Source organism: Cuculus canorus, chromosome 23, assembly GCF_017976375.1.
Source record: "Cuculus canorus isolate bCucCan1 chromosome 23, bCucCan1.pri, whole genome shotgun sequence".
NCBI classification, from domain to species: domain Eukaryota; kingdom Metazoa; phylum Chordata; class Aves; order Cuculiformes; family Cuculidae; genus Cuculus; species Cuculus canorus.
In genome coordinates this window covers 1,293,648-1,317,538 of record NC_071423.1, presented here as the reverse complement: position 1 = coordinate 1,317,538, position 23,891 = coordinate 1,293,648, and the positions used below count along the sequence as shown (strand labels likewise).

At 52.7% G+C, this 23,891-nt stretch overlaps 1 protein-coding gene across 2 annotated transcripts in view; it reads left to right on the top strand.

Moving 5' to 3' along the window:
- The window catches only part of ETS1 (ETS proto-oncogene 1, transcription factor), a 78,701-nt gene that overhangs the window by 14,300 nt on the left and 40,510 nt on the right, over window positions 1–23,891 (top strand). Inside the window, exon 1 of one of the 2 annotated variants that reach the window (XM_054086855.1) lies at window positions 11,538–11,757. The exons of the other annotated variant lie outside the window; for it this stretch is intronic. Coding sequence (XP_053942830.1) covers window positions 11,688–11,757 — 70 coding nt within the window. The 5' untranslated portion in view covers window positions 11,538–11,687. Of the gene's footprint in view, window positions 1–11,537; window positions 11,758–23,891 lie in introns of those variants that run through there. 2 annotated transcript variants of the gene reach the window in all.

Here is a 23,891-nt window from a genome sequence, read left to right as displayed (position 1 = left end):
CGGAGAATTAAGTTGAAGTGTTCTGCAGAATCCTTCTCCTGGCTCTGTGATTCAGATGTGGCTTAGGGGCTGCAAGGCAGAGGGTGGTTGAACCCAAGAGCTTAATCTGGACCGCTGCTGTGTTTATTTAGACCACATCAGTGTAAACAGATGTGCCCTGTTGACCTGCGCAAGGAGCCTGGTCTGTGCAGTTTGTGCCACAAAGTATGTGTGCACAGCAAATACCGATCCTCGCTCCCTGCTTTGCAACATCAGGACGCGATGTTCCATCTGAGGTGCAGCGTCCAACTAAGGGAACTGATTTTTAAGGTTTCATCCATTTGCTTGTCCCTTGCTGCGTGTCTCCCTGTCTTCCTTCCTTCCACATTTGCACCTAGTGAGGTTGTCGGTCTGCCTCTGTTTAGCGTAGCAGATACTTCCATAACCATCCATCTTCCCAAATCCTTCCCTGGGGGCCTCGCAGCGCTGCAGTCAGCAGCTCCAGTGGCACTGGCCCGCGGTGGGAGGACTTTCCGCTCCACACCCACCTGAGACGGAAAGGTTTTATCAGGGCTCTCCCACGCCTGCCAAGTGCATCCCAGCCCTCCCATCCCCGTCGCTGCAGCTCCTCACTTCATTAGCGCCGGAGATGTTTATAAATGGAAGAGATAATATTTTTCGTTTCCAGTTTGGGTTTCCAGGGCAGCCACTTTCTAAAGCACTTAGGAAGTTTAGAGAAGACGAGGTTATATAAACGATTTCCCCCCCTGGGCTCTTATTAATCAAGTGGCTTGTGGAGCCATTCCCATAGCTTTGGGATCAAGGGCGCTGGCTGGGTGAGGGGAGGCAGACGGTTAGCACAAGACATCTTTTTCTTGGCTCTTACCCTTTTTTGGTAGGTTTGTGATGAATGAAGCAGTCAGACCTGGCTGCGGGGATTTGAAAGCAGTCAGGGATAGGTTGCTCCTAGGTTACATTCAAACTGTGGTTTGGGCTTGACTCCTGTACCTGTCCCTTGTAGGCCTTTGAGTGAGTCACGTAGCATCTTCTAATGATGATTCACCTGGCCCTGTTGATAAGTCCCTGTAAAACATCATTATTTGATGTAAAAGGTTTCATTGCCTGAGCGTAGGGATCATGTGACTCCAATAGCAATGGACAAGGAGTTGATCCTTGCACATTTGCACTAAAACCCTATGGACATGCATACGCACATGCCAATTAATGTTTCCTCGCAAACCATGATGCATTTCTGAAGCTTCCCAGCATTTTCCCATCCATACTCCAAGGGTGGCTGCTTCTCAGGATGGCTGCGAGCAGCACGGGCAGCTGGTGGGTTTGGAACACAGGAGCAAGCTTCATGTCAGAATCCCCCTATTCCCATCAGAATGAAACCAAGCTCTGCCTCCTCCTCCTCCGTGTCCTTCCTCCCTCTGTCCCCCACTGTGAGAGCTGAGGAATGGGATCTTTCTGCTTTCCTCAGGTGGAAAGAGCTCTGGCTGCTGCTGCAGGTCCAGCTGTTTCAAGCCTGGAACCAAAGGTCCACAGGAAATGCGCTCATTAGTCTGTTGACCCACCTTCCCAGTTTTCCAGCCATGCTTTCTCAGTGTGAAAATCATGATTTAAATAGCCAAGGATGGAAAAAAATGATTTAAAGGGGGTGAAGGGAATATTTGCAACTCTTGCTGACTGTAGACTTGGCAGAAGGAAAGTGTATTTCTTCTGTATGTGGGAACCACGTTGAGAAAAAATATTTAACATGTAGAGCAATTTAGCAGTTTGGGGCTGTTGTGTGAGGCCGTACTCTTATGGTGTTGCAATGGTAGCTCATCCCAAACAGCCACCAAAGATGGTAGCTCATCCCAAAGAGCTAACGAAGACGGTAGCTCGTCCTGAAGATCCTGGAGATGGGCTGATGGAGAGAAAAGCCACTGACAGTGTTTGGCTTGAGTAGGCGTAGGCTGGGCATTGCTGAAGAGCCTTTTTGGTGTCCTCCAGGGATGGGAGATGGGTTGTGGTGGCACCTGGTCTCATTGCTCAGGACGCTTCAAACACACCCTGTGATGTCTGGGGTATCGACTGAATGACTTTACTTCATGGACCAGAACTAGCGCTCAGATTGGAAGGGAACATCAAGAACAAGAGGTGTATTTTGTTTCTTCTCACTTGTGATTCTAAAACACCGATTGGCCGTCTTAGATAAAAAGGCAGATTCATTTCAGTGCACCCTTACCTGAGACTTTCCTTTCCCCAGAAACCTCCTCAGAGTCAGGAACTAACTGGGTGAAAAGGGGATTTTTTAACAGTTTAATTTTAATCGACTTCCTCCCCCCCATTTTGAAATTTCTTCGCATTTTAAAAGTGCAAAAGTAGACAGATTTAGCTCAGGTTGGATGACATACCATTTTCCTTGTTTATTTTCTTTTCTCTGTTTTAGCCCAATGAAAAATGTGTGTAAAAAACCCCAAACTGGTTTGCATCAACCTGGAATATATTTAGAAAAAACATTTACGTTGTTTTTTTCCCTCAGACTATGAGCAAAGCACAAAAAAAATATTGAATAAATCAGCTTTCCCCCCACTTTTACTGCAGGAGGGGGAAGGTGGACAGAGAAATGAAGCAGTTTGCGTGCTGAACCCCTTGTAACTCAGGATCGCTGTTCAACAGCTTCCTGAAGATAATTAAACCCCGCGATAACTGGCGATGATGAGGATGGCTACGGATGCGTGACCACACTCCCACCGGAGTCCAAAGCCCCTGCTGCCCAGCTGTCTCTTCTCCATTGACACCAGCAAGGATTTAGGACCTGGGCACACTAATCAGGAGACCTTCATGGGGAGAGAGGCGTGTTATTTAATTAGCTTTACAATGGGCCGACTGGGAGGCACGTGGTGGCTCTAATGGAAGGAGATAGATGTCCTTTTAGCTGGGCTAATTGTTAGAAAAGAGCAGAGTCTTTGTTCAGCCCCAGCATGTGGCTTGTGATCTCTAAGAGCCCAGGGGCTGCCCGCTTATAATTTTAGACAGATCTATTCAAGCCTGCTCTGTAGCGCAGGAGGAACAAGACGGGCATTGTTGGAGAGCCAACATCGCCGTCCAAGAAAACCACCCCGAAAAACCCAAACACGTGTAGAGCGGAATATTTCTCTGTCGTTTATGCACTGTTGGGCTGGGTTGCCAAGCGGAGACAATTGCAAGTGAGGAGGTTTCCAGTGCTGGGTGAGGGCTTTTCCTATTTGAAACACACAAGAGAGCGAGTCCTTCATCCCAGGAGTGGTGGCACGGATGGAAGGTGTGTTTCCTCCAGCAGAACCTGTATGGAGCAGGCAGCTCTAGGGCTCCAGTTGCTAGTGAGGGTCTCATCCTGTGATTCCCAGTGCTGTGGGCAAGGTCTACGTGCCCATCACCAAATTATCCCTACGGGCTTTATGCATCTGTCATCTCATGATCATGGTGGGACAGTGGTTTGGGTTGGAAGGAGTGGCTCTTGATCAGGGAGTGCAGGAATGGGATGAGGGAAATGTTTTTCAGCTGCAAGAGGAGAGATTGAAATGAGATCTTGAGAAAAAATATTTTGCGGTGAGGGAGGCCCTGGCCCAGGTTGCCCAGAGCAGTGGTGGCTGCCCCATCCCTGGAGGGGTTCCAGGCCAGGTTGGATGGGGCTTGGAGCCCCTGATCCAGTGGGAGGTGTCCCTGCCCATGGCAGGGGGTGGCACTGGATGGGCTTTGAGGTCCTTTCTGACCCAAACCATTCCATGACTCTGTGATGAGTGTTTGTGCCTCTGGGAGTACTGTGCAACCAGGAATAGGAATCCCAGTTCTTTTTCCTGAGCTGTCCTCCAAAACCTCTTTCCAGTGAGTCCCCATCCCCTGAGCTTTTCCTTTGGGACTGACAAGCTGAGGAGCTCCCGGCCCCTTGCAAAGTGAGAAAGTGTCATTTCATTAAAGAAAGGGGTGGCGGCACAGAGGTTTGTAAGAGGCCGTGTGGAAATACTGACCAGGAATTCAACTTCCTTCTCTCGAACCCCTCTTCCCTGGACACAACCATTGACCTGGGGCCCATGGCACTTCGATGTTCTATCTCCCCACACTGACTGCTTCAACCCAGCTGTGCACGAGTGTGTTTTCTCCGTTTCTGAAGCTGTGAATTTGCACTGGAGATTGATACAGGAGGTTGGACTTTGGGAGGTACTTGTGTGGCCGCTGGTGCCTTCACGAATGTGAAACGTGGCTGTTACTTGGTGTTCCTTGAAGCAGTGGGTCTTCTTTCATTGGTCATGGGATTTCTTTAGAAGATTGAAAGAGCAAATAAATGTTAGTGAAGATAATGTATATATCCAGATCATTAGCAATGATCCCATTGCTTCTTCTTTGTGATCCCTCTCCCTGGTCCCAGGGAAGGGGATCTCAAGGACCACCAGAAATCAGTGCAGTAACCTCTGTCTGCTAAAACCAATGAACGCCAAGGGTGAAGTCGCAAGCGGAGATGTGTTCCTTAAGTCTAAGCTGGCTGCATTTGTTTCTGCTGTTAAGGAGGATGCCCAAGAGACCTGGGCAAAGACAAGAGGTCCTACAGGTGGGGTTTGATGTGCATGGTCTGTGTGTGCTCAGAGTAATTGTGAATATCAAGAGTTAAACAGCAAAAATCCTTTGGTTCTGTTTACCAAGAACTCAGTGCTGTTACTTGAGGAGGAAAGGGAAAATGTACCAAGAGCAAACAGCGCTGCAGAACAGCTTACGAGGATTTTCCATCCAGCCAGTTCTTCCAGCAGGGTAACAAGTGAGTGACAGCACCCCCCGCCAACGAAACTCAAGGCAGAATCACATTGCTCGAGCCCAGATTAGCTAATCAAGTTATGAATCAGCGTGAGCCTGCTGGGAAACCAATAGCAGGAGGTACTTGAAGATGCTCCAGCAGCTTGCGGGACTGTTGATTGAGGTACCTACGGTGTGTGGACGGGCGCAGCCGAGCGGGGATGTGTGTGCGCCGGAGTCCTGACGCCTAGATGGCCACAAAGATGCTTTTGTGAGCCATCTCTGCTGGGAAGTTAATGAGAGCAGGAGTCGGGGAGGCTTGGAGACGGCTTTCTCTGCTCTCCCCTAAAGGGCAATCAGAGGACGGTATTGTGGCAGAGCTGAGTTGGAGCCTGAAGGCTGGATCTTGACAGCGTGAACAGAAACTTGCTTTTAAATGCAGAGGATGGGGACTCTCCAGCCATGGAGCAGCGAGGGGACCCCAGAGGCCACAGCCATCTGGGTCACAGAGGAGCCAACTTTTGTGATGGTTGTCACCTCCTGGCCAGAAATGCCGGCTGTGGGAGCAGCGAGCCTTGCCCACAGCCAGCCTTGGGGCACGGGCAGCGCTGCTGACTAACCCACTGTTTTTCCATGCCTGCTTGGCCAAAAAGGGGAGGTTGTAGTCACCAGGACTAACCCAGCCTCCTTTTACCAGCATACAACAACTCACTCAAATACTTCCCAGCTTTTACGGCGCTTGAAAGAACTTCTCATATCATTTTAAATTCCAGGAAAGGTATCTCCCTGGGGACCACTCATGGCAGCTGCTGGCTCTTTCCTCTCATTGCAGCAGGCCACCTCCCCACCCAGATCCACCTTCCTGCTCTTTCCTTTCTTAGAGCGGTGCTCGCTGCTCTTTCCAACAATGTCCCCCTTGCGATAAATTCTTTCATGTCTCCTTTTCTCCTTGGAATTGCATGGCATGGATTTCCCCCTCCCTCCCCCCTCCGCCCTTCCCCTTTGCTCCTGCTTTGTACCTCATGCCCTCTGGATAGTGTTTACTCTACATCAAAACGAAGCCCGGACCGCTTGCGGTCATTAAAAATCCCAAGGCAGTTTTGGGGAAGGCTCCAATTTGACTAATTAGATTCTGTCATAAATATCCCCCTGTAGTTTTGATTGGATATGGTGTTCTTCATTTCCTGTCCTAACAGCTGGGTGGTTGCTCTGCGTCGTTACGTAGCTGTTGTATTTCCCCCCAGAGGTGGCTGCGTTTTGGTAGCAGCGGTGTTAGGAAAAGCTCCTTCTCCTGATCACTGAATCCTGAGCCTGAGTGGGTAAATCCAAGAGAGAGGAGAAGCTGTTCCAGCCCCACAACATCTGGAGGAGACCCAGGAGCTGCAAAGGGGCTGTGACAGGAGCAAAGGCGAAGAGCCGACCCCAGCTGGGAGAGGTCGTGAAAGAGCAGTCCAAGGAAATCACAGCAAAGGCTCTGGTCTCCTAATACCTTTCCTTGTTGTGAAATGAATACTCATTATTATTCTTTTAAACCAAGGTTAGTCAGCGTCCCTGGGAACAATGTGGCATTACTGCCCATCCTTTCTTTGTTCCAACTGTTGAAAAACAGGCTGCGGTGTGGATGGAGGGCAGATGGTTATCTCCTGTAAGACAAAATCTTTTGGCTATGCTAATGGCAGGAGGGCTGTTCTCCGCAGCTCAGCATCCTCCCTCGACAGGAGAGAGCCTGGATGGATATTAATGTTAAGTAACGACAAAATGGAAAAGGAGGGTGAGACTTGGAAGTGGAAAGATATTTCTAAAGCCTGTAAGCAGCAAATAGGAACCAGTTGCTGAGGCGAAGTCATGTCTGGCAGGTCTTGGACTCCAAACGGTCACATCCCAGCTGAAGAAACTAATCAATGGATTCCTTCCATGCCTTCTGCGAACACTGAGCCATTGAGCGGCTCAGCTGGAGTTCAGAGCCAGGGCTTTCATGTTGCAGGCTCTGAAGTGAACACAAATTAAGGCCGCTGCTAGGATGGAGTCGAGTTTGAAGGAGAGATTCAGCTGCCCTGGGAGGAAATCTCTGTTCGCAGCCTCTGTGTTCTTTTCCTCCACTTTGGAGTTCTTTCCCCAGTGCTGCTTTTGGAAGTGTTTCTGGTTTCCCTGCACTAAGGGGCTGCTGTTTATTGCATGAGCAAAGTGGAACAGAAATTGGGGGGAGCTAAAAGAGGGGTGAGGCAGGGGAGCAGAGGAGCTCAGAGCTTCCCTGCAGCCACGCTGCACCGAGCTGTGGTTTAATGTCATCAGCTTTGTGGGATCCGGGATGAGCTGGGATGCCAAGAGCATGTGGAGCTTTCCTAATAAAAAAAACACACAAGCTGTGAGAAAGAGCTTTATTAGAGCTTTTGTACTGGCCCAGAAGAGAAGGAGCCCCATTACAGGTGCGCTGGAGCTCAGCCAGTCCTTAAGACCGTAACGCTTGCAGGAGAGGCCGAGCCAAATGCGTTGGCCCGTGGGAGCAAGGCTAAAGCACAGAGACCACAGGGGCAGCCGCTGCTGCTTTTTAATGCCACTGGCAGCTCCATCCAGGACCATCCCTGCTCACGAAAGCCTTCTCTGTGGTGTCAACAGCCCATCCCCATCAGCGTCCGTTTGGGCGAGCCCTGGCAACCTGACCTCGCACCTCCTCTTTGCTTTCATCCTGGGGATTGTGGTTGCTGCAGGAGGCTGTGCTTGCTCCGAGCACGGTGGATTATTGAGCATCGCCGAATCGTGGGGGGAACGCTCAGGTCATTTCAATACGGTTGGGACTGCAGGTGCTTTCTGATGGCTTCATCGCCGCGGCCGAGAGCCCGCAGCCAGCTGCGTCAACCGGTCCCTTCCCCGGCACTGGCGTACACACACACGCACACACTCCCCCACACTCACCCGCCACAGGATCGCAGCCTGCCTGGGAGCTTGAGCACGCTGAGCCAAGTGTAGGAAGGAAAGATTGTCAGGTTGAGATAACTGCATCAGGTTGAGATAACTGCATCAGGTTTCTCTTCCCAAGCCTGCTCTGGAGGGGGTCAGGCAGAAAGGCAGCTCTTTCTCCTGAATCTCCTTTTCATCATCATAGAATCATAGAATCATAGAACAGTTTGGGTCGGAAGGGACCTTAAAGCCCATCCAGTCCCACCCCCTGCCATGGGCAGGGACACCTCCACTGGATCAGGGGCTCCAAGCGCCATCCAACCTGGCCTGGAACACCTCCAGGGATGGGGCAGCCACCACTGCTCTGGGCAACCTGGGCCAGGGCCTCCCCACCCTCAGCATGAAGAATTTCATCCTAATGTCTGGTTTACATCTTCCCCCTTCCAATTTAAAGTCATTCCCTCTTGTGCTATCACTCCAGCCCTTGTAACAAGTCGCTCCTCAGCTTTCTCATAGCCACTTTCAGCACTAGAAGCTGCTCTATGTTCTCCCCAGAGTCTTCTCTTCTCCAGGCTGAATAACTCCAACTCTCTCAGCCTGTCCTCGTAGCAGAGGTGCTCCATCCCTTGCATCATCTCCATGGCCTCCTCTGGACCTGTTCCAACAATTCCATATCCTTCTTATGTTTGGGATTCCAGAAGTGGACACAGAACTCCAGGTGGGGTCTCACGAGAGCAGATTTTCAACTGGAAACATTTCGCTAAATCTCCTCTCTAGAGTTGCTTCCTTCAATCCTTGCTGTCCATCTCCTATGAGGAAGAGCGGAAAGAAACCTGGAACCAAAGGCAGATATAAACACATTGTTCTGTATGGGGAGATGCAATGGTAAATTTTATCCTTACCGCCTCCCTCTTTTGGATTTTTAGGTTCATTCCTATGGTAGATTTCAAGTTAAGGAGCCACCACCTGAGGTTTCAAACCTTGTGCCCTGCCTGAGCACAGCTCGGTTTCTCCAAAGCATGTGGGAATCATTGGAGGGAGGTTATATATTGATCACAGAGCACATTGCGGCTGCTGCGGGAATAGGTTGCCCATCTCTGAACTTGCAAGTCAATCGGCAAGACAATTGCCTGTAAAATTGGAAACGTGGGTGCTTGTCAATGAGTGAGGCACCTGAAAGATGAACTTTGGGCTGGAGCTAACTGCCTCCCCGCTTTGTTAGCTCTCAAACTTCCTGCTGGCTGCGTCTTGAGCTCTGTGCCTGGGTGAAACCGGCTGCTCGTGCAAGCCAGAATCAGGCTCTGCATTTGTGGCCCCGGCACCTCACAGCTTCTTTTAGTCACATAAATAAAAACACGCATTAGGTGACTGAGAAAGGCAGTGCTGAAGAAGCTAGCAGTGATCCTGAGCTGTAACATTTGCAACTGCAGCTGCTCTTTCAGTGCTTTTAAAGGTTTCAGTGGTGGCTGCGAGCAGGACTCTGGTTCATCCATGGGTTGTCGGGCAGCCTTGGACCCTGGACACTGGCTCCCGTGGCTGCTTTCTCCTGCCCGTTTCAGCCGGGATGCTCGTTTGAGCCCAGCTTTGATCAGAGCAGCCCGGGCTCTGCCAGCGTGTCAGAGATTGTTAAGACTTTCGGAGTGAGAGAACCACAAAAGCTAGTTGCTAATGACTTTTTTTTTTTAAAACACACTTATACCGGTAAATTGACATCTGTGAGTCATAATCTCCCTTCTGCTCTGCCGTTTGTGGTCTGAAGTTTGTGCTACTTAAATATAATAAAACACATTTCATGTGAAAAACCATGTTCTTCTGTTAAATTCATGCCATGCTGGCATGATACTCATCTTGCATCTTTAAGGTGTTTTTTTATCCAGCCAGTCCCCAAACTGGGTATCCCACCTGCATGAAGCACATCCTGAACAACCACCTCTGGCCGTCACCCATCGCCACACGATTGAGCCCCGATTGTACCCACACTTTCGGATGGGTTCAGGGGTGGGAGTAGCCCAGGCTGAGTGGGCAGCAGCGTCAGTGATGTGAGCGTGAAAGGCAGTGGTTTGTGTTGAGACAAGCAGGGTGATGGCAACTGGCCTGGTTTCAAGAGACACCAGTTTTCAGCAGCACACTGCAGCTCCAGCTTGGGGCTGTGTGCAGCCAGTGGCATTTTCCTCTGCTAAAACTGCAAGTCCTTGTGTTTTGGGGCTGGGATTGCGAGTAGAGGCTGTGGCAGAGGTGCAGCAGCACCCAGCTTTGTGCTAGACGCACTGAGATCCCCCCCCCAGCTTTCATCACACTGTATCCCCCATCATCCCGCACTATCACCCCTCATCACCCTTTTTTCTTCATCCCCCTGCATCCCTCATCACCCCACAACCTCATGCCCCTGTGCTCCCCATCACCCCACACTCCCATCACCCTCATCTCCCCGCTTATCACCCCCACCCCCCATCACCCTGCATCCCCCATCCTCCCTCACTCCTCATCCCCCTGCACTCCCCATCACCCCCTATCCTCCCGTACCCTTATTCCCTTGCATTCCCTGTCCCCTCACACCCCCATCACCCCACATTCCCTATCCCCCTGTACCCACATTCCTCATTCCCCCCATCCTCCCACACCCTTACCCCCTGCATTCCTCATCCCCCATCCCCATCTCCCCACCCCACCCCATCTCCCCCCTCTCCCCATCTCCCCATCCCCTCTGCCCCCCACCCCCTGCCCCCTCCCCATCTCCCCCCTCTCCCCAAACCCTCTCACTCCTTGCCCCCTCATCTCCCCATCTCCTCTGCTCCCGCCCCTTCTCCCCCTCTGCCTCCCCCCTCCCATCTCCCCCCTCCCCATCTCCTTTCCTTGCCCCCTCCCCATCCCCCATCTCCCCATCTCCTCTGCCCCCTGGCCCTCTGCCCCACACCCCCTGTCCCCATCTCCTGTTCCTCATCCCCCCTTGCCCCCATCTTCCCCCTCTCCCCACCCTCTCTGCGATCTCCCAATCTCCCCTCTCCCCCCTCTTCCCCATCTACTGTTCCCCATCTTCCCTCTCCTCCCTCCGCATCTCCCCAGCCCCATCTCCCCCATCCCCCTCTCTCCACCCCTGCTCCCCGTCTCCCCCCTCTCCCCCACCCCTCCTGCCCCCCTTCCCCATGCCCCCCTCCCTCCTCACCCCCATCTCCCCCATCCCGTTCCCCATCTCCTACTCCCCTCTCTTCCCCGTCTCTCTCCCGCCTCCCCCTCCCCCCTCCCCCCCTTCCCACCCCTTCTGCCCCCTTCTTTCCCACACCCCCGTCTCTCCCCTCTCTCCCTTCTCCCCCTCTGCCCCCCCTCTCCCCCTTTCTCCCCATCTTCCCCCTCTCCCCACCTCTTCTGCCCCCTCTTCCTCATGTCCCCCTCTCCCTCTCTCCCCATCTCTCCTCCCCCCCGCCTCCTCTCCCCTCTCCCCACCCCCTCTGCCCACTCTTTCCCACACACCCCCTCCCCTCTCTCCCTTTCTCCCCCTCTCTCTGCCCCCTTTCTGCTCCTCTCCCCACCCCTTCTGCCTCCCCTCTTTCCCACACCCCCCTCTCCCCTCTCCACTCTCCCCCTCTCCTTGTCTCCCCTCTCCCCCTTCTCCCCTCTCTCCCCTCTCCTCTCCCGTCTCCCCCTCTCCCCTCTCCTCTCCTCTCCTCTCCTCTCCTCTCCTCTCCTCTCCTCTCCTCTCCTCTCCTCTCCTCTCCTCTCCTCTCCTCTCTTTCCCCTCTCCCTCCCCTCTCTCCCCCCTCTCCTCTCTCCCCCTCTCCTCTCCTCTCTCCCCGCTCTCCCCTCTCCCCCCTTTCCCCGCTCGGTGCCGCCCCGGGGCGGGGGCACAGATCCCTCCCCTGCGCTGTCAGCTCTGGGTCCGCCCTCTCGCCCTCCCCTCGGCGGCTCAGCCCGGGCCGGGGCGGCGGCGGCGGGTGAGGCGGAGCGGGGCTGGAGCCGAGCGGGGTGGGAGCGAGGCGAGAGGAGAGCGAGAAAGAGAGGAGGAGGAGGAGGAGGAGGAAGGCACCGGGCGCCCCGCGGGGCTCAGCATCCGCCGCACCATGAAGGCGGCGGTGGATCTGACCATCATCAAGACGGAGAAGGTGGACATGGAGCTCTTCCCGTCCCCCGGTGAGCGCTCTGCCCGTGTGCCCCCTCCGGAGCTCTTCTCCTTCTTTTCTCCGGCCCTGGGGAGGGTTGGGGGTTGTGTTTTTTTTTCTCGGGAAGGGGTGGCGAAGGGAGGTGGAAGCGCAGCCCCGAGCGGCGCCGCCCGGCTCTGCCCGCACACAACTTACTTCCCGAGCGCTTCCAAGACTTTGCAGCAGCCCCTCCACCCTTCTCTTCCCGTATTCCCCATCACCCCGCATCCCCTTGCACCCCATCACCCCTCCTTCCCCATCACCCCGCATCCCCCATCTCCCCACACACCCACCCCCCTGCACCCCATCTCCTCCATCCCCCCATCATCCCACACCCCCAAACCCCTGCATCCCCAACCCCTTGCGCCCGCATCCCCCCATACCCTTATCCCCCTGCATTCCCCATCATCCCACAGCCCCAAAACCCCTGCATCCCCATCCCCTTGCACCCCCATCCTCCCGTACCCTCATGTCTCTGCATTCCTCATCATCACCCAACCCCAAACCCCTGCATCCCCATCCCCTTGGACCACTATGACCCCTCATTCCCCCTGCACCCCTGTCCCCTTGCACCCCACATGACACCCCATTCTCCCGTATCCTTATCCCTTTGCATTCCTCATTATCCCACATCCCCAAACCCGTGCATCCCCATCCCCTCGCACCCCAATAACCCCCCATCCTCCTGTACCCTTATCCCTCTGCGTTCCCCATCATTCCCCACCCCAAACCTCTGCATCCCCATCCCCTTGGACCACAATGACCCCTCATTCCCCATCACCCCCATCTTCCCGTACCCTTATCCCTCTGCATTCTCCATCATCCCACACCCCCAAAACCCTGCCTTCCCTCCCCTTGTACCCTCATAACACCCCATCCTCCTGTACCCTCATCCCTCTGCGTTCCCCGTCATTCCCCACCCCAAACCCCTGCATCCCCCTCCCCTTGGACCACAATGACCCCTCATTCCCCATCGCCCCCATCATCCGGTACCCTTATCCCCCTGCATTCCCCATCATCCCACACCCCCAAAACCCCGCACCCCCCCCCCCCCACCTTTCACCCCCATCACCGCAGCCTCCTCTTCCTCTCAGGGATGCGGGCAGCACATCCAGCGGGGAGGCAGGAGGGATGCGCTCGGGGTTCCGAGCTCTCCAGAGCATCCCGACCCTTTCCCGAGCGGATGAGCTGGCAGCTCTGCACAAACTCCCCTCTGGGATGCTCGTTCTCCCCATCCCGCAGTGGAAATGCTTGGTCCGAGCGCTTAGGAAACAAAACTCCAGCGGTGCCTCCTCTGCATTTGCCGCTTTTAAACCAGGAAAACCGTCTGCTTGGATTTTTTTTCCCCCTCCTCGCTGGAGCTGGGAAATGGGTGGAGGAAGGAGCTATCAGGGAAGCTAGAAACATGTTAATGAAACGAGGCGTGAGGGTTTTTTCTGCTGTAGCGTTAAGCTCAGCTGCTGCTGCCTGTGGGTAACAGGAGTTTTTACCATCTCAAAAGCCGTTGTTCACATACTACTGCCCCGCTGCCTTCCTCAGCAGAGGATGGGGCAAAAACTTCTTTCTCTGGGTGCGAGAGAGAGCGAAACGAGTCCTGTTGCTTCGCCTCTCCCTGCTGTGGTTCCCACTAAGTGGACGTCGGTTGGATTTTGCTGCAGAAAAAATCATATTAAAGGTGGAGTTGTGCATTTCTTTGCCAGTTAGCAACTTTCAGCTAAAGTTTCCTGCTGATTTATCCTCCTGGTATGATTTTAGGCTGCCTGTGGGAAATAAACTGACAGCTGAATGCCAGAGTGCAAGAAGGGCTGGAGCAGCACAGGGGTTGGACTTAAAATAGGTGCTTGTGTGGAATCAGCTTGTGTGCAGGGAACTCCAGTAAGTCACTCAGTCCGATGCGGGGCGAGTGGCTTTGGCACGAACCATCTTTCTGCTCTACCTGCTCGTAGAGGACCCGCTTGCTGGTTATAGCTCTTGTATTTTGGTGCTCTGTGCCTCTGACGCAAGGCTGAGCCCAGCTTTCAGGTGGGGTCTTGGAAAGGACCAGGCTTCCGTACTCAGTAGGGATGCTGAGGATGGTTTTCCGAAGCACCTATGTAGGTTAAAATGAGAGGCTCGAGTGGAGCTGAGGACTTGTTTGTGCCTATTTCCTAAAGCTTTGGTTAAAAGAACATTTGGAAACTCATTCCTGCGCTTCAGATCGGGACAGCTGTATGTTTGCTTGCCGGGGAAGAAAATAGGGATGGAGGAAGCACCTGGACCATTCAGGCAGGGCTGTGGGATGTTTGGTTTGTTTTTCAGTTCAGACCAAAGTATCTGTTCAAGTTTACACCCGCTGGCATGGGTGGGAGCACAGAGACTGTGTTGTTGAGGTGTTTGAGCATTGGAGCATTTAATTGCCTTGTGCCTGAGGTCAGGTCTTCTCTCCATGGAAGTTCTTTTGCAGCGTGTCAGCCAGCAATATTTAGAGTTGACCCAAAGTTTAAGCTTTGTCAGGAAGAGCATTGAGAAACAAACCCCCAAAAGGTAAAAAAAGAGCTGACTCCTTGTCGGCTTCAGCTGCAGTCGCTTCTGTTTTGGTGTGTTACTATCAGCCAAAAAGGTCACTGTTGTCAATTAGCTGGCTTAACCTCATTTCCCCTTGAACTTCTTCGAGAATGCTGAAGCTTTCTTGCTTGGTTGGATTGATGTTGAGAGAGGGAGCGTGGATGCTGCTAGTTTATATTTCTGGGATCCAGCAATGCCCTGCGTAGGGGACATCACTTTTCTGTACTCTTGCCTGGTTTGGGCTGTGTCTGAGGACTTTACTTCTCCCTGGTTCAGCCCTTGGTCTTCTGAATGTGCCACTAAATGTGCCCATTGCCCTTCTGTTCGAAATAAGCATCAGCCTCACTCAGAAGGAGCCCAGCTCCATTTTTCTTTACGTGCCAGCAAGCAGCAAAGTATCTGTAGGGTTAACTTCATGCAGGGAGAGCCGTTACAGATGTAGATTTTCAATTGTGCAAGATGTTTAATGTGCCAGGTGCTTGATGCCCCATAAAAGTGCGGAGATGCATTGGCCTCTCAGTATCCTCCCCTTCTCATCCCCCCCTGAAATTAAACCCTGCTCCAACCCACGCGTGCGGGCAGCCTCCTCGGGTAACGGTGAGGTGGGATTTGTAGCGTATCCAGAAGGTTTAAAAATAACCTGAAAGGGATGCGAAGTTGTACAAAGCTTTCAAAGCCAAATTCCCTCCTGCTGTTGGCAGCAAGAATGTGTGAGTGAGACGTATAGGTCAGGAGCCAAAAAAACACGGTGATGGGCTTCGCTTTTCATGTACAAGTTGTATGTGCGTGAGTTTTTGTTATGAGGATTTGACAGAGTGGATGCATTCACTTTTGGTTGCAGATCTGTGACTGATCCACCAGTGGGTTGGTGGGACTGAGTTTATCGTCTTTTTTTTTTTCAGACAATAAAAACCCAAACCATGCAGATATCAACCCTAATGGGAACTTAACCTTGCAACTGGCAAACGCTGCCCTCCGCAAGTTGATTTGTTTCCTCCAGTTGTGTTTGCTCTCTGAGGTCAGGGTTAGAAGCAGCTCTGCAACCCTTGCTGGAAGCTGGCAGTGTTTAATTGTGACTCCCAAATACTGAGAGATAATGGCATTATCTGGTGAAGCTACTGCCTTGCGGCATCCCACGAGGGATCCCGCAGCCCAGGGCGTCCCACGAGGGATCCCGCAGCCCAGGGCGTCCCACGAGGGATCCCGCAGCCCAGGGCATCCCACGAGGGATCCTGCAGCCCAGGGCATCCCACGAGGGATCCCGCAGCCCAGGGCGTCCCACGAGGGATCCCGCAGCCCAGGGCATCCCACGAGGGATCCCGCAGCCCAGGGTGTCCCACGAGGGATCCCGCAGCCCAGGGTGTCCCACGAGGGATCCCGCAGCCCAGGGCGTCCCACGAGGGATCCCGCAGCCCAGGGCTTCCCACGAGGGATCCCGCAGCCCAGGGCATCCCACGAGGGATCCCACAGCCCAGGGCGTCCCACGAGGGATCCCGCAGCCCAGGGCATCCCATGAGGGATCCCGCAGTCCAGGGCGTCCCATGAGGGATCCCGCAGCCCAGGGCGTCCCACGAGGGATCCCGCAGCCCAGGGCTTCCCATCACAGTAGTGGTGATGTTGAGCAGCATGGGTGAGGCACCCCCATCCTCCTCCTTCCACTCCCCCTTTTGCTTCCTTTCTCTGGAGATGTGATACGGAAGCGGTGGTGGATTTGTTGCTGCTTGGCAGAAAAGAGGAATTGGCTTGTGCACATGCAGCGTAGAAATCCTGACTGCGGGGAGATGGAAGGACCCCACGTTTCGGCGCTTCCCATGCATACCCTAAGGACAGCTGGCTGACAGACGTGTTGTTTCCATTGGCCTGTGTGTGGGTGGCATCCCAGGGGGGTGTTTTTATTAGGCAAGAGCTTTTCCCTCTCTTTAGGGTTTGGGACAAACTCAGGTCAGGGCCGCAGGAAGATTTCTCCTCCTGTGGTTGCTGCAGGGTACAGGGAAGCAGCGAGCTTCTCCAGTGTGTTCAGATGGAGGACTGCCTGAACCAGCCTCTTCCCCTTCCCATAGCCAGGTCAATCTTTGCTTTTAGCCCTTTGCTTTCACTTTCAATACAGACAAATAAGGGATTTGGCATCTAAAGCGACTCTTCTGGCAAGTGCAGACCCTCCTCCAGAGTGCCTTTCTGCAGGGAAATGGCAAAGCGCTTTGTGAGTCTGAATGCATCTTCATCATGGTCTTAGGATGGGATCTTTATGGTCTTAGGATGGGATCCTTCATCTCTTATCGAGAGAGGGCAAGTTTCCAACCATACCTTCACTCCCAGGTCTCTACGGAGTGGAGTCTCAGCAGGATTGTCCCATGCAAGGGAGTTTGCTGAGCTGGTTGGGGATACGAGAGTTGTAGGACACAGGGACTTTGAACACCTTTTCCAGAAAGGAAGATTTGATCCTGCGTTGTCCTTGCACAGCACTCAGACTCCAGTTTGGTCTCAGCCCCTGGGTGACTCAGTTTCCCTGCTGCTGCTAAGAGATCCATCTTGGTGTGGCCACGTTTTCGCATGTGGGATGAAACACAGCAGCAGAGCACCAGCATTTTACTCTGTTTTGAGATGTCCTCTGTCCCTTCCTTTGTGTGAGTTGGACTGGAAAAGCGAGTACCTGTCCTCCCTGGTGGACTGTGCACACACGAAATGCCTCTGTGTTTGCCTGGGAGCCCAGCAAAGCCTGGGAAAAGGAAACAAGCTGCGAGAGGTGATTTCAGGGATGCAGAGAGTCGCATCCCACGCTGACAGCAAAGGTGAGAGCTCTGCTTTGGCCCGGATTGTTCTGTGTGGGCATGAATCATCAGCCAAGGAGGGTGAGAGTCTTATAAATGTAAGGCTTTGGGCTCCTCTGGCATTTTCGATGCTGATTGCCTGTGGAGGAGGTGAGAATTTGAACTGAAAAAGAGCAATTATCTTTCTATGCACTCACAAAATGCCCATTACTGTGGTATCCAGCTAGGATGGGGGAATGATAGTTACAGGGAGGGAGGGGACTGTCTGCACCTGGCTGCCACCCCCTCCAGCTTCTTTAGTGCCAGCTCTGTCTGCTTAAGGGCAAAGCTGTGAAAAGGGGTGGAAAGAGCAGCTTCATGGACCTTTCCTTCAGGGAGCCATGGACTCAAGCACATTTTTAACCTGGGTACAAGGAGTGAGATTTCCAGGGAAAAGGAGCAAAGCCCATTCCTTCCACTTTTTCATCATAAACCCCCCCAAAGCATGTCACAACTGTGTAATTACAGTGTTGTTACACGAAGTGGCCGCTAATTTGCCATGTAATTACAGCGTGCCATGCTTTGATAGACCTTATAAAATGAAGGGATAACACAACCTCACGCGGGAATGCTATGCATTCTCTCCAAAGGGAGCTGACGAACACGTCGGATGCAATCCCGCTCTCCCAAATCCATAGCAGATTGCTGGCAGGCAGCAAGGAGCTGGGAGCGTGTGCTCTCTCCTGTGGGACTGGGACATACCGAGTTGTACCAGGATTGCTGGCTTTACAGTGCGTAGCTGTGAAAAAGCGGTGTCTGCATCTTTCTGAACGTAGGATCCTTGCTGGGGGTCCACAGGGATCAAGTTCAGGCTATGAAGGTTGTCCTGTGGTTTGACCCTGGGATTCCAGTTGATGCTGGAGGCAAAATGGAAAGTGGCTTGATGTTCTTGGTGTTTGGGTGAGAGCAGATGCATCTCAGGCACTCTGAATAGATAGGTGTGGGTAAGACCACGCTTTTGTCTGGTTTAGGGGTGTAAATGTTTAGATGTGTCATCCCAAATGGCTGTTTGCAGTTGTGGTACCAGTATCAGCTGGGATTTGGGGCAAGAAAGGGAAAAATCCAGGTGGATTTGTCTCAAACAAGGTAAGAGGGTGTTTGCCTTTTTGCACTGTCAGCTGGTCCTTGCATAGGCATGAAGCAAACAAATTATATCTTAGGAGAGCAAGTGTCACTACTGTCCCTGGAATGGATCCAAAGCTGCTGGCATCTTCCAGGCTGACAGATCTTGATGGAGAGAAGACCTGTGCTTGGTAGGATGGTGCCAATGGCCTGATCGAAGCCAAGGAGATGATGTCCCTTCATAGAGCATCACAATGCCCCTGGAGCCAGGGGCTGACTCTTCATTGTGCTGTGAGTTTGGGGATCCTCAAGGAAACTGTGGTCGTCCTTTTGGGTGCAGGATTGTGCCTCCAGAGGCTGAGACCCGAATCTCTAGATCTGCTCCTCAGCTGTGAGTTACGGGCCAGTTTGCAGCTTGTCCAAATCAGCGCAGCTCCACCAAGGCCAGGGATAATATATGCTCTGATCCACCGTAAAGCCTCATTGCTGCAGAAGCCAGTGGGACAAATCTGTAGCTGATATAAACTCCACAGCTGTCTCTCAGCCAAAAACTGGGCTTGCATCCCTCTTTTATTTTAAAACCCACGACATAGTTATGTATCTCTGCTCTTTTGTTCATTTTCCGTGACTAAGCTGCTCACTGCCTGTGTTTTCTTTTCCCCCTTCATTGTGTAGTTTATAATCTTCCAACTAGATACAGAAAAAAAGTTGTTTGCCGTGCTGGCCAAGAGGCTCTGGTTTCGCTGGCCTGGGGCCATGCTTACATCTCCGGTCAAAATACTGCTAGTTAAACAATAAATATTTATTGATTCTCCTACAAGCTCCTACATTTTTCCCAGGTGCGGTGGAATTTGAGGGGGGGCCACTTGAGTTCTGCCCATCGCTAGATTGTGCGATGGCTCCGGAGATACTGGGTTGGTGACCCACGTAGCGCTGGGTTCCAGTCCGGCTCTACGGCTCTGCACGTCCCACCCGTAGATCAGCTCTCTCTGTCCATCTCCGCTTCTTCAGGTTGGAGGATTTGTGCGACTGCTGCAGGCTTTGGGGGTGATTACGTGAAAATGTGTAAATCCACAAGTGGCTTTGTCTCTCCTTGAGCAGGGGAGGGGCTCACATCCAGAGGGAATGCAGAGTTTGATGGTCCAGAGAGGTGGCAGAAAAACCCCCAGTTCAGAGTGGTTTTGGTTTGTCATTTGGTTAAAAAGCTCAGCCTTCGTATCTCGATCGTAGTGCCCGCTGGTCTAAGCGCGTGTAACATTAACGACTGTATTTGCATGCAGAGCCTGAGCTTCTGCAGGGCTGTGCGTGTTTAGATGGAGGCGAAGCTTTTGATGCTGGTGTTCAGAAGTGCTCTGAGCTGTTCTGTTCCCTTCTCCAATGTGATAGAATAACTTCTGGCTTATTTAGCCCTTAATGGGAGGCAAACCCGGACCTCTGCACTGTTACTCACCTCTTTCTCCACTGTGAGATGAACCTGCACAGTTTTGGGTTGAGGTTTTGATCTGAGACCTGCTTTGCTCTTCTGCCCCGTGAACATCGTCGAGCCCATGAGGCAATATCCATATGCGCAGGACCTACCGAGCAGTCAATATATTTTCCCCTATCGCCTCCCCTGACCTTGCTGACCACCCTCAATTTTCCAACACGCCTGGAATTGCTGTCGATGCTCCCTCCGTCCAGCGGCCGGCTCTGTGCACCGTGCAGGTGGACCTGTTGTTTGCGAGATGCCAGGGGGCTGGTGTGTCAGTGCAGTCCCACGTCGCGTTCCCGGAGCCACACAGGCTGTGGATTAATATAACTCACCCCAAAAATATTACAAATGCAAGGAAGAAAGAGCAACTTTCTTTCCCAGCAGGGAAAATCCTCGTGTTTCTGTGGTTCCCTCTGATTTGGGAATGAGAGCTGAAGAGCAGAGGTCATGGTGAGCCCTCAGCTATTTGCCGTGTGCTGGCGGCTGCCCCAGTTGTGGATTGGGATGTGCAAAACTGCAGAGCTCTGTCTGCGTCTGAGCTGCTTGAGCTCTGGGGCTATAATTCCCATCCGCACCATCTCATGGCTGGGCACAGCTACAATCCCCCCGCTCCAGCAATCCTCTGCTTTCCAGCCTTTTTGTGCCTGTTAAACCTTTCCTATAAAGCCCAAAGTGGCAAAGACCTGCATTTTAAGTGGTTGGTGCAGAAAACTCAGCATTATTCCAACTGCAAGAAAAGTCCAGTGGGCTGATCCTCAGCATCCGCTGGGTGGGTTTGCTCTCCAGTAGGACATCGCTGTGGGCCAGGCAGGCGTAGGAAACCTTGGCTGCTGAAAGACCCTGGTGCTGGGCTGGCTGTGGAGCTGTAGGCTGGCTCCTAACCCCAGCTCAGCGTTCAGAGCTTGTTAATGAACGAAATGCATTTTCTTACACGGAGGGGGATTTTAAATTGGCTCCACATGGATTATGTACGTTGTCGCACTTTCCCGGAGGGTGATGGCATGAGTAGGAATGTGGGTTTGATGAAAGAAGCCAGACACTGAGTCAAAAGCTGAGCGGCTCCCCCCGTGCTCCCCTCCTCATGCCCCCTCTCCCCCCATCTCGTTTCAAATACTTGACGTGATTCCAAGGCATTCTTGAGATGGCTGGTGGGGAGTGAGGAGAAGCCAGCCAGTGGGACTTGGCTTTTTTGAACATGCAGCATGCTTTTGGGTCCTCTCATCCTAAAAGATGGTGAAGAAAGGCTTGATCAGACCTGGTTTAAGGGGAAACTGAGGCATGATTAAGCTGCAGCATAGACATGGGGGCATCCGCAGCCTCTGCTTGTGGTATTTAGCTTTTATGATCTGCATTAGGCTGCACTGCACCTCTCTGTCTCCTGTGCAGCACCAGCACCAATCTGCTCCTTGGGATTTCCAGTTTGGATGTACTGATTGACTCTGATTTGTGATGGAGCTAAACGGGGGGTGCGAACGCCTTGGTCCCGTGTCCCTCCAGGAACCAAGTGCCTCTCACAGGAGGATGAGGGTTGCGTGTCCTCGTGGTGGCTGGAGTCCTGGGTTGGGATTTCCACTGCAATACTGCCTCTCTTGGGATGTGCTTGATGTCCCCAGATGAAAACTGCTGACTAAGGGAGAGCTGCTGCTCCTGTTGCAGCCGCTGAACCCCAGGAACTGGAGTTGGACACTGGGAAGCACTTCGGGGCTTGGTTTCTGTTGCTTCCCCCCCAAAGCCCCATCAGCACATCCATCACAATAATGTGGCTTTTTGACCCACACGAAAGTTTTGGGTTTTTTTTAGATATCTGCATGTGTTTGTGCAAAACCACTTAATTTTGGTCAGTGTTCTGGAAGCAGCAAAGGTTTTGTTTCTTTTTTTTTCTTTTTTACCTTTTAGTTTTCACAAATTGTTTACTGAAACCTGAACCGTCAGAAGAAACAACTTGCAAAAGCTGAGTACTCCTGGCTTTTTCCACTGGCAAATTAAAAAAAGATGTAGTGGAACACGTGAAATTTGGTCTTTTTTTTTTTTTTTTTTTTTTTGGTCTTTTTTTTCACATTATTGTTAGAAGCGGTTTTAAAGTACAATGCCAAGTGCTTTCTCTTTTAAAATGCTCAAGGCATGTTACCCAACTGCTCCACACCACTTTGTGAGGTCAGTAAACGCAATTCCTCTTCATTTGCAGCCATAGGTGGGGGGAAAAAGTCATTTAAGTCATTTGCTTGGTCCCCAGCATCAGTCTGGCCGGTTACTTATAGCATTGCTCGGGGATCTGGTTTAGTAGAAGACAGGTATGGTTGCACTCGATGATCTCAAAGGTCTTTTCCAACCCAACAATTCTATGATTGTGGCTCCTCATCCTTTACCCCCACATCCTTCCTAAAGGATGGGGAAAAATTTGGGGTTGATGTCAGAGGGTTCTGCCCGGTTCTGGGAAGCCCGGTGCCACCGAGGCGCTGGGAAAGTTTTACTTTCCAGCGTCAGCAGTGGGGTTTCGGAGCTGTCACGGTAGCTGTGGCCCAGCGGGGTGGTTCGTCACTGGGGCTGCTTTCCATCCCTTTAAGCAGCTCCAGATTTGAAGCTTGCAACTTGAAAGGCCCCGGCCGTGCGCCTGTTTTGCCTTCGAGCTGGATGACTCTCGCGTTCCTGCTTTCAAACGGCTGAGCCTGGAGCAGCCGGAGCCATATGGATCCTGGGGAGGAACCTGGCTGCTTGTTGGACTGGTGTCACGGCGAGGGAGCGGGGAGATGCTCCTGTTCTCAGGCTGGACCAGCCCTCTCACCACTAGCCCAAGCCACTTGGTATCTTCAGAGGGATGATCCAAGGGCTGGAGGACCTCTGCTCTGAGGACAGGCTGAGAGAGTTGGGGTTGCTCAGCCTGGAGAGGAGGCGGCTCTGGGAATCCTTAGAGCAGCTTCCAGTGCTGAAAGGGGCTGCAGGAAAGCCGAGGAAGGACTTTTTACACGGGCATGGAGTGACAGGACAAGGGGAAATGGCATTAAATTAGAGGGGGGAAGATTCAGACTAGACATTAAGAAGAAATTCTTCACGCTGAGGGTGGGGAGGCCCTGGCCCAGGTTGCCCAGAGCAGTGGTGGCTGCCCCATCCCTGGAGGGGTTCCAGGCCAGGTTGGATGGGGCTTGGAGCCCCTGATCCAGTGGGAGGTGTCCCTGCCCGTGGCAGGGGGTGGGACTGGATGGGCTTTGAGGTTCCTTCCAACCCAAACCATTCTGTGATTCAGGCTGTGACCGAGGGCTGCATCTTCCTTGGCTTCCCCAGGAGTTTGCTGGCTGCCAGTCCCAAGCATTTATTGAAAGCTGGAATTAGGCCTAAAAAAATTAATATAAATTAAAAAAAAATAAAAAAGGAAGAAAGAAGGGAGGAAAAAAACAGATAAAAGGAATCAAAGTGAAGGGGAGGGAGAATGTGCCTTTAAACAGCTGTGTGTAACTGTGCTCGCTAATCTGGTGACTAACTCGATGCGTACAAAGCGGCAGCGATGCCGGCTGCCAAGGCAGGCTGCATCTCCAACCTAAGGCTGGAGGAGTCATCAGGTCCCCTCCCTCCTTTCATCCCACACCCTGCCTGGGCTCTATCCCCCCCCTTTCCCCAAGCCACCCCACCACTCCCCATGGCAATTTATTTACTCATCTGGAGGGCACAGCCCCAGCGGTCTCTTGACTCAGCAGTCCGGGGCCGATGGGAGCCGCAGGAGCAAATTCCAGGCAAGAAATAATCTCATGACTTGTCTCGGAAAAGATTGCTCTGGAAAAGATCCCCTTAAGGTCACGGAGCACTCTGTGCCCGCCCCTCCAGCAGAGCCTGACGAGGCTCCCGATTTCCCAACCTCAAGGAGCCGGGGCAAGGAGCCAAAGCGACCCGTAGGGAGTCATTGGATCTTTCTGCCTTGGAAAAAGAGGGATAGATTTGGCGACAGGGGTGACACGGGGTTGCCTGGTGCCTGTCCCCACCCTGGGGCGCAGGGGTGTGGGGAACTGACTTGCCAGGGTAGAGAGCCCAGAACTTGGGGTTGTGTCCGTGCTTGGGTCATTCCTACTTCTTCCTCAACTTCCCAGGGAGGGGTTTAAACCCTTCCTTCACCCTCAGGCAATGTCAGTTCTTCCGTCAGTGTTTTGCTCAATCAGCATTACCTTCAGTAGGGCTGTCACTGTGGATGACAAGGTTTACGAATCCTATTTATGCCTTTTTCCCCTGTTGGCTTTTATCCATCCTACATGTCTC